This window comes from Melanerpes formicivorus, unplaced genomic scaffold (genome assembly GCF_026170545.1).
Source record: "Melanerpes formicivorus ecotype bairdi unplaced genomic scaffold, bMelFor1.0.p_v2 SCAF_2, whole genome shotgun sequence".
Classification (NCBI taxonomy): Eukaryota; Metazoa; Chordata; class Aves; order Piciformes; family Picidae; genus Melanerpes; species Melanerpes formicivorus.
In genome coordinates, this window is record NW_027142354.1 from 20,967,863 (window position 1) to 20,980,386 (window position 12,524).

General features: G+C 38.7%; 1 protein-coding gene across 8 annotated transcripts in view; it reads left to right on the forward strand.

Annotated features, from left to right (window-relative positions):
* Positions 1-12,524, forward strand: part of MAP3K4 (mitogen-activated protein kinase kinase kinase 4) — a 73,710-nt gene that overhangs the window by 18,727 nt on the left and 42,459 nt on the right. For all 8 annotated transcript variants that reach the window (XM_068152790.1, XM_068152834.1, XM_068152816.1 and 5 more), the window contains exons 2-4: positions 915-1,105; positions 2,943-4,321; positions 9,837-10,079. In XM_068152790.1, coding sequence (XP_068008891.1) covers positions 915-1,105; positions 2,943-4,321; positions 9,837-10,079 — 1,813 coding nt within the window. The remainder of the gene's footprint in view (positions 1-914; positions 1,106-2,942; positions 4,322-9,836; positions 10,080-12,524) is intronic.

Genomic DNA, 12,524 nt, shown 5'->3' on the forward strand with positions numbered 1-12,524 from the left:
CATCCCTTACCCACTGACATAGTCACTTTGTCGTAGAAAGCCACTAGGTTGGTCAGGCAGGATTTGCCCCCAGTAAAGCCATGCTGGCTGTCTTGAATCATCTCCCTGTCCTTCATGTGCTTTACCATGTTATCTAATCCAAATATGTACTGATCCTACAAAGATACTTGTTCTCTGTTCAGTGCAGTGATACAGCTTCCAGTGGTCAAGCTGACTTGGGATTTGGAAAACATACTTGCATTATCTTAATTTTGTGTTTGTGTGATTTTGGACTTCTTTTTAAATGTTACCAGTATTTTTTCCAAAGTGACAAAGTAATGAAGTTACTCTGGAGACTGCTATATTTCTTGCTGACAGAAAAAAAACAAAAGTTCTGAGTTTAAACCTACTTAATATCTAAACCAGTGGAAATTACATAAAATACATTCAGGTCTCCTGTACTGGATAAAAGTTTTGTGAAGGGTGAAGAGCCTTTTTGGTAAACTCAGAAGTTGCCTTCATGATATGCACAAGTTAGGGGGTACAGGATGGAAGGCAAGACCTCAGCTGTCTCTGGTGCTTGTTAGATTGACTGTCTTGCATTTTGTTTGTGTTTTTGAACATCTTTGTTTTATGTATCTCTTAGTTTAGACTTGCCACAATTTGTCTCAGAAACAGATACATTGCATATGCATGTGTCTCTACACTGTGTTCTTCTAGTGGCACTGGCTATATACATCCTTTTTTATATGTTGCTTATATTTTAATTGATTGTGAATTTGGCTTTTTGGATATGGAAAATACAGGATAAGTGGCATGGCTGTGGCAGGAAAATAGAGAGTTTTGGCTGTGGTTGGGATTCATTGATGGATTAGCTTTCTAACAGATACAATAAAAAAAGTCTTTAAAATGATGGTTTCACTTGTTTTCTGCAGGAAAGACTGCAAATCAGAAGATGCTCCTCGCAAGATCTCTGAGTCTGACCCTGAGGAATTATCAGACGAAGCAAGTGGTGACACCTTCTATGGAACTTCTCCTCCTAGTACACCCCGCCAGATGAAGCGTATGTCAACAAAGCATCAGAAAAATAGCACTGGGAGACCTGCTAGCCGCTCCACTCTGAAAGGTAGCTCTGGCATTCGCTTTTTTTTTTCTTTTCTAAAATGACCATCAGGTTTGTTACCTGACAGAGGAGATATGCAGAAGATAGAGCCAGTCACTAAAGCATGGGACAGAAGGCAGCTGTTCTAAGTTGCAACAAGGGGAAACTCTTTCGGGTGTTGGAAAAAAGATGTTACTGTGGTCAAAGTGCAAACAGTTTGCCAGCGAGATCACTGAACCTCGGTGTCAGACAGTGGTACCTTACCCTCACTGGTTACTAACTTGTGAGGTTAACCAGCACCAGACAGAGCAGAAAACTGGAAGTCCTGCTGATTGTATCAGCTTGAGTTGCACACCACAGCTGGCACTGTTGCAAGGAAGCAACAGACTAAATAGCTAGGACAGGCAGTTGGTGGGAAGTCATGTTCTGCATTGGCAGGAAAGAAGGAAGATGAGGAATATTGACAGAGACGAAGCACGCACATCCCTGCCAGTGAAATGTGTCATATGATGCCAGTTATTCTGTCTTGAAAAATTGTGTGATGCTAGCCAAATAGCATGAATTAAAATCTTCTGTCTGTTTCTTGTTTCCCTAGAAGTAATCTAGAGTTTCTAGGATGTGATTTGCAAATTGCTGAGAATTTGAGACGCAGTTTAAGTCAGGGAGTGCTCGATGTTCTGAAATGTTGAGCAATAGGTCTCCCTATTTTTGGCACCCAAAAGTATGCTGGCTTGACAGCTGTATCATCCTCTGTCATGGTTTTCCGTACATAGAAAGGGAATAGTAATATTCTTCCACTGAGCAGGCCTGTTTTGCAAATAAACTTATTAGTATTTCTGTTATTAGTAGGTGTTACAGTGAGGAGTGCAGTAGCATTACTACTTCTAGAGCAGGGAACGAGCCATGTGCAGCAGATCATCCTTAGATTCACAGTCGACAGTGAAAAGACAGCAAAGTATTCAGCCATTGTTCTGAAAGTCTTTTCTGTTCTTGAGTAAGTGGGGGCCCAGTGACCAGCTGCTTGTGTTCCAATTCCTGATCCCTGAACTGCACCTAGTATACATACAAGTGCTTCTTTCCAACCTGCCACAAGTTCCTTAAGATGGAGAGAGAAACATTATTTTAATACCAAATAGTTCCTCCTGTCCTAATTTGTAAAGCCTAGATGGAAGTGCTTTATGTTAGTGCTGCAGAAGAGTGACAAGATCTGCTGCTCCTAAGGAAAGCACAGGAAGAGAAGGGGAGATTGCACAGTTTGACAGGAAGGGGCTGCTGTTATCTAGTAAGGGAGAAGGCAAGTGTGTGCATGTTTGGGAGAGTGGGAAAGTAGGCTCCTGGTGTTAAGGCAATATATGCTATAGAGGGGTTCCCAGAACTGTGATCAAGCTCCTCAAGAACCAGAATTGGGTCACTCAAACTAAATTTCAGAATCCTTACATGCTCCAGGCTTTTTGAAACTGCATGTGCAATGAAGTCTCTTTAACTTTGTTTGACTTGGAGTAATGCTCTGTTGCATTTTTTTGTCTAGGAAGTTGTGTGACAAATATATGGAAAATGAACCTGGAAACCATTCTCTTTTTGATCATGCTCAGCTCTCAGTAGATGGCATATGAGAATTCTCTGAGGTCCTTTCTACAAAAGAGGTTACCTTTTGTAGGAGAAAAGCAAAGTCCTTTGTTGCTACTATCCATTTAGCTACACTAATGGTGATTTCCAAGAGTGTGTTTTACTTCTACCCATGCCTATTTTGTTTATTGGTATTAGATGATGTTTTATGCTCAACCTAAGAAATGTGATTGGGAGCTGGATCAAACAGTCCTTTTTTTTCTTGTTGCAGTCACATTTTTTTCTTTTGTTACAGAAAAAATGAGTGTCCCAACTCAGTCTGTGCATAAAGACAATGGGAAAACCACTGAGAATGTGGAGGAGCACAGCTATAAGCAGGGAAAAAAGATCCGAGACACCCTAAGGACAACAGAACGAGATCACAAGAAAAATGTGCAGTGCTCATTTATGTTAGACTCAGTTGGTGGGTCTCTGCCAAAAAAAACAATTCTGGATGTTGATCTCAATAAGCCTTACCTCAGCCTTGGCTGTAGCAATGCTAAGCTTCCAGTCTCTGTGCCCATGCCAATACCCAGGACTGCACGCCAGACTTCTAGGACTGATTGCCCGGCAGACCGCTTAAAGTTCTTTGAAACCCTGCGGCTTTTGTTAAAACTTACCTCAGTCTCAAAGAAAAAGGACAGGGAGCAAAGGGGACAGGAAAACACCTCTTCTGTCTGGTTGAACCGATCCAATGAACTGATCTGGCTGGAGCTGCAAGCTTGGCATGCTGGCCGGAGCATTAATGACCAAGACCTCTATCTTTATGCAGCCCGACAAGCTATACCCGATATCATCAATGAAATCCTCACATTCAAAGTGAACTATGGAAGCTTCTCCCATGTGAAAAATGGAGCCAGTCTCAATGGTACTTCAGGAGAAGGAGTTTGCAAAGCAACACATGAGACTAGTGCTTTGGGTTACTCAAGTTACCATGAACACCTCTATCGCCAGCGGGTCTCATTTGAGCAAGTAAAGCGGATAATGGAGCTGCTGGAGTATATCGAAGCACTTTATCCATCTCTGCAGGCTCTTCAAAAGGACTATGAAAAATATGCTGCAAAGGACTTCCAAGACAGAGTGCAGGCACTTTGTCTATGGTTAAATATTACAAAAGACTTAAATCAAAAGCTAAGGATTATGGGAACTGTATTGGGCATCAAAAATCTTTCTGACATTGGCTGGCCAGTGTTTGAAATTCCTTCTCCTCGACCATCTAAGGACAATGATCCAGAGGATGAAGTTGACAGGGCAACAGAAGTAAAGGAATCCTCAGGAACATGCACAGAGGAGAGCGAGGGTGAAGAACAAATCTCTGAGGAGAATGTTGAGGAACTTAGACAAGCCATCAAGAACAGTTTTACTAATAAGCCAAATTTTGACTTTCAGGACCATTTTTCAAGGAGGCTTCATAGGCTTGAATCTGAGGATGACACCGCATCTTGGGTTATTCCCGAGTGCAGCACTGAGGCAAGCTGCAGCCAACACTGTTTGACCTCTATTTACAGGCCATTTGTAGATAAAGCACTGAAGCAAATGGGGTTGAGGAAGCTAATCTTAAGACTGCACAAGCTAATGCATGGTTCATTGCAAAGGGCCCGTATGGCGTTGGTAAGGAGTGATCACCAGCTGGAGGTAGGTTGCTACTGCTGTAAATGGGTAAGAGGAGTACTTTCCCTGCTATGTTGCTTTTAACTGAAGCAGAAGTTTTTGGGAAAGTTTTACTTGCTGTGTTGCTTTTTGAAAAATCATCTACATTATGATTAAATGTCTAGTTCTGCATCCACTGAAATGAATCTTTCATTTGACCTGAACTAGAATTTGTGTGAGGCAAAGACGGTTCCTTGCTTGTGGTTTCGACTGAAATGGCTTTTTTATGATAACACCTTTTCTCATTATGTTTTTCTAATGTCTAAACCTGTAAGTCAGAAAAATGACAATGGAAAACTAGGCACAAGAGTTGAAACATGGGAAGGATTAGCAATTCAAGTGGTCGTTTTCCTTTTCTTGTCTCCGAGACTGCATATTGCTCTGCAGGATAATCCTTTATGAATATGTCACTGTTATTGTGGATTTTTCCTCATCTGAAACAGATGAAATGCTGTAGTGGCACATTGTGCAAAATGACAAGTGGATCGACTTGATATCTATGAAAGCAAGTCATGTTAGCATGTTGTATTCTTCATCTGGCTCTTGGGTTTAATTAAGTATTTTATTCTTAAGAATGATTGTGAGTTAATAAAAACAAAATTATGAAATAAAGGAGTAAACAGAGGACCATTGCTGAAGTTTTATATGGTAAGTTGTGGTTACTAATTCTTTCAAGGCAGAATATTATTTCTTTATATTGGCTATTCCCTAACTTGTAGGCATTTTTAAATTAGGAAGAACTGGTAGTAAGGATTACTTGTTCTCCTTGATAAAATGACCCTGTGTGTGGAGCCTAACCACGGATGCCACATCTGCTCTTCAGTGTGTTGCTGATCTCATAGTATTGACTGTGACATTTTCAAAAAGAACAAGAATTTATCTTCCATGGAACCTACATTTTTAGGAAGGATGTTGATTTGCTGGAATGAGTCCAGAGAAGGGCAACGAAGTTGGTGAGGGGTTTGGAACACAAGCCCTATGAGGAAAGACTGAGGGAGCTGGGGTTGCTCAGCCTGGAGAAGAGGAGACTCAGGGGTGATCTTATTGCTCTCTACAACTACCTGAAGGGAGGTTGTAGCCAGGCGGATGTTGGTCTCTTCTCCCAGGCAGCCAGTACCAGAACAAGAGGACACAGTCTCAGGCTGTGCCAGGGGAGGTTTAGGCTGGATGTTAGGAAGAAGTTCTATATGGAGAGGGTGATTGCCCATTGGAATGGGCTGCCTGGGGAGGTGGTGGAGTCGCCATCGCTGGAGATGTTCAGGAAGAGACTTGATGGGGTGCTTGGTGCCATGGTTTAGTTGTTTAGGTGGGTTGGATTGGTTGATGGGTTGGACGCGATGATCTTGAAGGTCTCTTCCAACCTGGTGGTTTATTCTATTCTATTTTTATTCTATAGAGGTACTTGATTACAAAAGCATTTTTATTTGTACTGTTGCTAATGTAGATATTGCTGTAAAAAATAAAGCTGTTAGTTGAATTTCTATTTATTTTCTAGTTGGTTTCAACTTGTATTCTAGAAAGTTTTATGTTTAAGAAAATCTTTGTTTATTTTTAAAGCCATGTGTCTAAGCAAAGCTTGCAGGTATCTGTTACAGTAACCAAAACTATCCTCAAACTGTATATATTTAGACTAAAGTTCAGATTAATATGTAGATATAGAAATAACTTAAAGTATTTCTACATTTATATGTTTTTTAAAAAAAGCACAAGTAAATAAAACATAATTTGAGAGTATTGAAAATTGCTTTGAATGTGGTTTTGAAATTGCTGAATACAACAAATGTTTAAGGTTGCAGAAAACATCAAGCTGGGTAGAAGTGTGTATCTGCTTGAGGGTAGGGAGGCTCTGCAGAGGGATCTAGGCAGACTTGATCAGTGGGACAGAACCAATTGTAAGAGTTTCAGAAAGGTCAAATGCTGGATCCTGTACTTTGGCCACAACAACCCACAGCAGCCCTACAGGCCTGGGGAGAAGTGGCTGGAAAGCTGCTCAGCAGAGAGAGACCTGGGGATGTTGATTGATAGCCATCTGAACATGACCCAGAAGTGGGCACAGGTGGCCAAGAGGGCCAATGGCATCCTGGCTTTATCAGGAATAGTGTGGCCAGTAGGACTATGAAATAATTTCATCCCTGTGCTCAGCACTGGTGAGGCTGTATCTCAACTACTGTGTTCGGTTTTGGGCCTTTCACTATAAGAAGGACATTGAGGTACTGGAGCATGTCCAAAGTAGGGCAGTGAAGCTGGTGAAGGGTCTAGAGAACAAGTCTTCCAAGTAGCATCTGGAGAACTGGGGTTGTTAGTCTGGAGAAAAGTAGTCTGAGGGGAGACCTTATCACTCTCTACAACGACCTGAAAGGAGGCTGTAGAGGGGTGGGAGTTGGTCTGTTCAAGCGAGTAACGAGTGATAGAGCTAAAGGAAATGGCTTCAAGTGGCACCAAGGGAAGTTTAGGTTGGATATTAGGAGAATTTCTTCACTGAAAGGGTTATGAGGCATTGGAATGGCTTGCCCAGAGAGATGGTGCTGTCCCTGTTGCTGGAGGTATTTAAGAGTTGTGTAGATGAAGTGTTTAGGGATATGGTTTAGTTGAGGTCTTGTCAGAGTTAGTCTGATGACTGGACTGGATGATCTTAAAGGTCTTTTCCAATCTAGGCAATTCTTTGTCATTCTGTGTGACTTCATAATTTTTTAAAACAAAGTCATGAAACACTGGTGGCTGGAGTCTTTGCTGCAGCTTCACAGAATGTAAACTTTCTAGTCGATGAAGCATTGGTTGCTAAAATGTAAGATTAATCTTTTCTCCCTTCATCTCTACCCTTGCAACTCCCTTGAATGATCATTTTTACTAATTGATAATATTTTCTTTGGAGTATTTTTCTCTTTTAAGAAATTAGTGCAAAGGTGGAAAGCTATAAAATGGTATGCTTATTTCTTGTCCCAGAATTAAAATAATGGTGACAAAAAGAGAAAATCCTGCTTGTCGGAAGTGTGGTACCTTCTGTAACATAAGTCAACATCAGAATTGCTTGGTCTCTGCATCTAACAGCTTTTTAATGTAGTGTCTTGGGCTTTTTTTTAATGCACTTCAGTTTGTGTGCAGCCAGAGTTTTGTGTTTTGTCCATCTTTGTTACTTCTGTTGTTTTTATATCTTGACTCTGTGTTTGTCTGTGTACATGCACTTCTGGATCTAGTTTCCTTTCTGTTGTTACTTAAACACTATCTTTCATTTAAAATGTGCTTTCTGAATTCTTTCACTGTATCATTTTTAATGCCTATTTAGTCATAAATGTATATAAATGTTTATACAGATAAAGTACAATTTTCATTCATCGTGGGCTCTAGCACTACAAAGCTTTAGGCACTCCCAAAGCTTTTTTTTTTTACAGAAAATTGATTTGATTCTCAAAGAAAATGGCTTATTTTAGCTTACAAAATTGGAGGTGGTGTACTAATAGAACAGTTTTTAAGCCTGTGTACAACCTGCTTGTACTTCATTCCACTGGCTGTACTTTGAGTATGGATTTTACGCATGATCTAAATAAATGGGTTTGACTTTGTTTTCTTGGGTTTTTTTAAGAAGTGTTTGGTAGTCACTTCAAACTTTCTTCAAATTGGGCCCTCTGAAAATTAAGATTAGTCAAATCAACCAACAGTTAGTTTGGTATCTAATATTAAACCTTAAGGTCATGTGCTGTTACCCTTAGTGCTAGAAAACAAAGTAACACGTTCACTTCCATTGTGTTATGTTTGCTTATAGACTATTTCTTCAATATTTTACAAAAGCTGTCTTTTCCAACACTACCTCTATCACAGTGAAGTCTGTATTTCTTAAATACTGTGTACTGTAGAAGTGTATTTTCATATCTAATGGTCATGACTAATGAAAGCTTCTTGTATACAAGCTCTTAGCTCTACTGCTATTCTGGTGCTATACATCTCTTTAAAAAAGAGCAAAACAGAGAAAATAATAAGTTCTTACACTGTAGATCAACAAGTGATTAAACTTCAAGTAAAGTAGCTGTAAAGGAAAGCCTCACTTTTTTGTTTGTTTGCTATCTCTGTGGAGTGTTAGTGGTTAGAAGCACATACTGTGCCAACTTTAGACCATAATGAATATGCTATTCCACCCCCCATGGCAGAAGAAACATCACAATATTTAAAGAAAACAAAACAAAACTGAGAACTTTTTTCAGTAGCTGTGATTTTGTGTGTATCTCCTGAAGAAGCAGAGCATGTACGACACTCTAGGCACAAATGTAAAAGATCTGTGTGTAGGTGTAAAGGAATTAACAGTCTTTTCCTCTTCATTTTCTGCTATATAATGAGCTTTAATGTGACTTAGTTTTATTAAACTTTCTAGGCAGCCCATTATCTTTTATTCTAATTTCTGGTAATACTTTCTCCTGTTAAGTGATTATATTTAAATTTGGCAGTGAAGAAAAAACCTGAGAAACCTTAGTGATGTCTCATGCATGAATGGAGAGTATTCAGTTGTTATAGTTAGCGGTTGTGAAATAGGAATTAGAATAAAACAAACTTAATCTGAAAGAAATCTTATACTGCACATCATCTAAGGATGTTATCTTTAAGAGCTGCACATGTATTGCAGTCCAAATTTTCTTCCCCAGTTAAACTCCAGGAGTGCCTCCATGTACAGCTTGTTATCAAACAGTATGTACAGAATGTTATCAAACAGTATGTAGTGTAGATATTTAGGATGTGTAATTCAGATAGTTTTAATTATTTTCTGTAATTAGAAATGTCATTTAATGTAAATGAAAAAAATAAGTTTATTAATTGGAAAGAAAAAAGGCTTGATCTGTATTTATTTTATCTGCCTTTTTTTAATCTCAGTTTTAATTTCTTTACATTTACTAAAGTTCATAAATTATTGCAATAATTTGGTTTAATTTAGCTTGTGACACTTCCTTGGATGTTGCATTACTTTACAATATTGCATTTTATATAATGCATGCACTATATATTTGAAAAGGAACAAGGCTGCTCTCCTGAATTGGACAAATGCAAATTTGTTTCTCTGTAGTTGATAGTGTAAGACCTTTTTATTAAATATGTTTTTTAATCCTTGTGTATTGTATCTTATAGTGACCTAAGTGAGTGTATGTTCCTGTTTTTCAATCCTCATGTATTGTATCTTACAATGACCTAAATGTATGTTCCTATATATTTTGTTAGGTGTAAATTCTATGTTCATGATAATCTCAAACAGCAGTTTATTCCTATGTAGTGAGGTGATCTCCAACTTCAGTGGATGCTTTTGTTCACTTCTGAGAGTCCATACTTGTGTTTCCTCAGTCTGATTATCCTCAAATTTTAAAAGTTAGCTTTAAAAAATAAAAATGGAAACTTCTGGCACTGATTTGCCAGTTAATAGAATTTTACCTTTTAAAAATAGACTTAGGTATGGTACTTTAAAGAAATGCCAAATCCTAAAAAATGCAAGGATCCTTTTCATGATACCTATTTCTTGTTGCAGTTTGCAGATTTTCCAGATCCCATGTTGTGTTCAGATTATGTACAGTTATTAAATTCCCCACCTTGCTGTGAGCAAAAATGCAGCAGTGTGTCATGGGAGGAGCTAAAATCTATGGATTTACCATCTTTTGAACCTGCCTTCTTAGTCCTCTGCCGAGTCCTGCTCAATGTAATCCACGAATGCCTCAAACTAAGGCTGGAACAAAGACCTGCTGGAGAACCGTCTCTTTTGAGTATTAAACAGGTTTGCTTCAACTATGGCTCTTATTTTTAATATATTTCCTATTTGAAATTCCTTTGTAATGTCATTATAGTGACATTGTTGGTGTAAAGAGGATTAGCTTAAGAAATGAGCATGTGTAATTATGTAATAATTTTTTTGCATAGTAAACAACTGGTCATATATACCTCTCTGATTTAGACTTCCAGGAATCAAAACTGGTGATTAAAGAATTGTCAGACAGTAAAGGTAAACAGTATTTGTTCCATTTGCGTTGTAAGCTATATAAATTTTTCCAGTTGAGTTTCTTGGGCAGCATAATCAGTTTTAGGGGTTTGTATGTATAATTTAAAAAAAAAAATTGATCCTTTTTACTCTGCCAACATGCCACAGACATGTCGTGGAAGTTCATTAGGCGAAAAACTAAAGTGGAGGAAAAAAAATCCTGAAACTTGGTGCTCAGAATGCTGTTTTATATGTCTGATGTTTTCTGTGGGTAGTGGCCCCAGATTGTTCAGTCCTGTCACTAGTTGAGAATGTTGTATGAGGATTTCTTTTTGGATGGTTATCTGATACAATGAAAGCTGTTTCGATCAATGAGGTTTTTTCAAAGTGTATTCCAGAACATACTAAAGTTTCCTGAAGTCACCTTGCTGCTTCCTGGCAAGCATAACCAGATCAGAGTTTATTGGATGGTCTTTGAGGGTGAGCAAGTATATGGGCTCTTGGTCTGAGTTTAGTTCACATTCCAGGTATCTGCTTCTCTGAAATCCATTACTAAGTTACTTTAAAGTCCCCCAAAAATTTCAGTCCTCATCCCCCCTCCTTTATGTTCCACTGCTATGCTAGGATTGAAGATGAATACTTTATGATTGAGAGAAGAATTCTATTACTTCTCCAGCCAGACTGTGCTAGTGTGTTAAGGTTTTATTCTGCCAATAAATTTTTGTTTTGTTTTGGTTTGGGGTTTTGTATCAGACAGTTTCCCTGAAGCATCTTGTGACTTTTTCATCTTGTCAGGTCACTGTGCATCATTGTGAAAGGAATGCCCCCATTTTCTCTGTACCTAGCTCTTAGGCATTGCAAACCCATGATTCGGTTCCCCTTACATACTCTCTTCTCTTGGTTGAACGCACCCAATCCCTTGCTGAACTGTTCTTCGAGTGCATGTAGCATAGCCCAGTTTGATTTATATACTAATTAATGTAGTGGGTGTTACCTGAGACTTTTAACTGTCTTCTACTTTTTGGTACCATTTGAAATGTATAGCAGTTTGAATGTATCAGATGTTAGGTCTAGTTAAGTTGTCCAGGTGCAGTTAAGTTTTTTGATTACTAACAATTCAGTTTTATTTGAAAAAAAAAAAAAATACACTGCTTACAAGAAAAATAAACCACATGAAAAGAAAATCAGCACAGATTACTTGCTTCCTACAGGGTTTTTGTGTGTTTCTTTTTTCCTTTCTTTTTTTCCCTCCCATCCTTTCTTACTAGCTTCTTCTTTTTTGAGCAACATCACCTATGCTTTTCTTTCAGCAATAACTTTTGTAATCCTGATGATCTTATATTACTGGACAAAGTTGTTCTCTTTTAAGGGTAATTTGCTGTTATGTGGTGTCAAGTATAGCTCCTGAGCAGTTCAAGAGTGTTCTCAAGTTCTGCAGTTGTGCTAAGCAGTGGAGGGGCATGTGTGTGCACATGGGTTATTTCTGTTAGATGGTTAAAATGGACACCTTTTGTCTGTTACAATCTGTGTTGAGTCTCTTACTTCAAAATAACTCCCAGATCTTCCTGAATCTTTCATATGAGTTTGTATCTTCCTTAGAAAAATCACTGGAGAAATTAGGTCCATACTGCTAGAAGATTTTTAGTTCCAGATTATAGAGAAACGCAGTTTGCAAAGAAATAGTTCCTCCTTCCTCAACCCCCATTAAAGTCTATTGTATGCATATTGTATGTTGATGCAGGTGATGACTTCTTAGATACCAATTCTGTTATTCACATACCTGTTAACCAGGTAGTATTTAAACACATTTTAATGATTAAAGAAGCTGCTAGCGCTAGTGGGTGTATGTGTTTGAAGGGGGGAAACCATATCTGATGAACGGCACTGTCCATGTGATCTTAACAACATGTGGTAGTTCCTGTAACTTTTGGGTTAGTGGTCCTTTTGTCAGGCATCATCACTTTGTGCAGACTACCTAACAGTTTGCTGTTGTCATGTAGTGTGCATAAGCTCTTAAGGTAGTCTGGTCTAGTTGAAAAATAAGTCACACCTGCCTGGTTTCTGCGAGTGACTGATGCCACTTGAAGCAGGACCACAATGTACTGGGTCAGGTTTTGTATATTGGGTATAGTTATAGGTCACACAGAGCAGGTATGATGTACATTTTGGAAATTACTGGAACAGAAACAGTTGAATGTTTGGTGACAGATTGTTATTTTATAGGGCAGGTAAATGGGTGTCAGG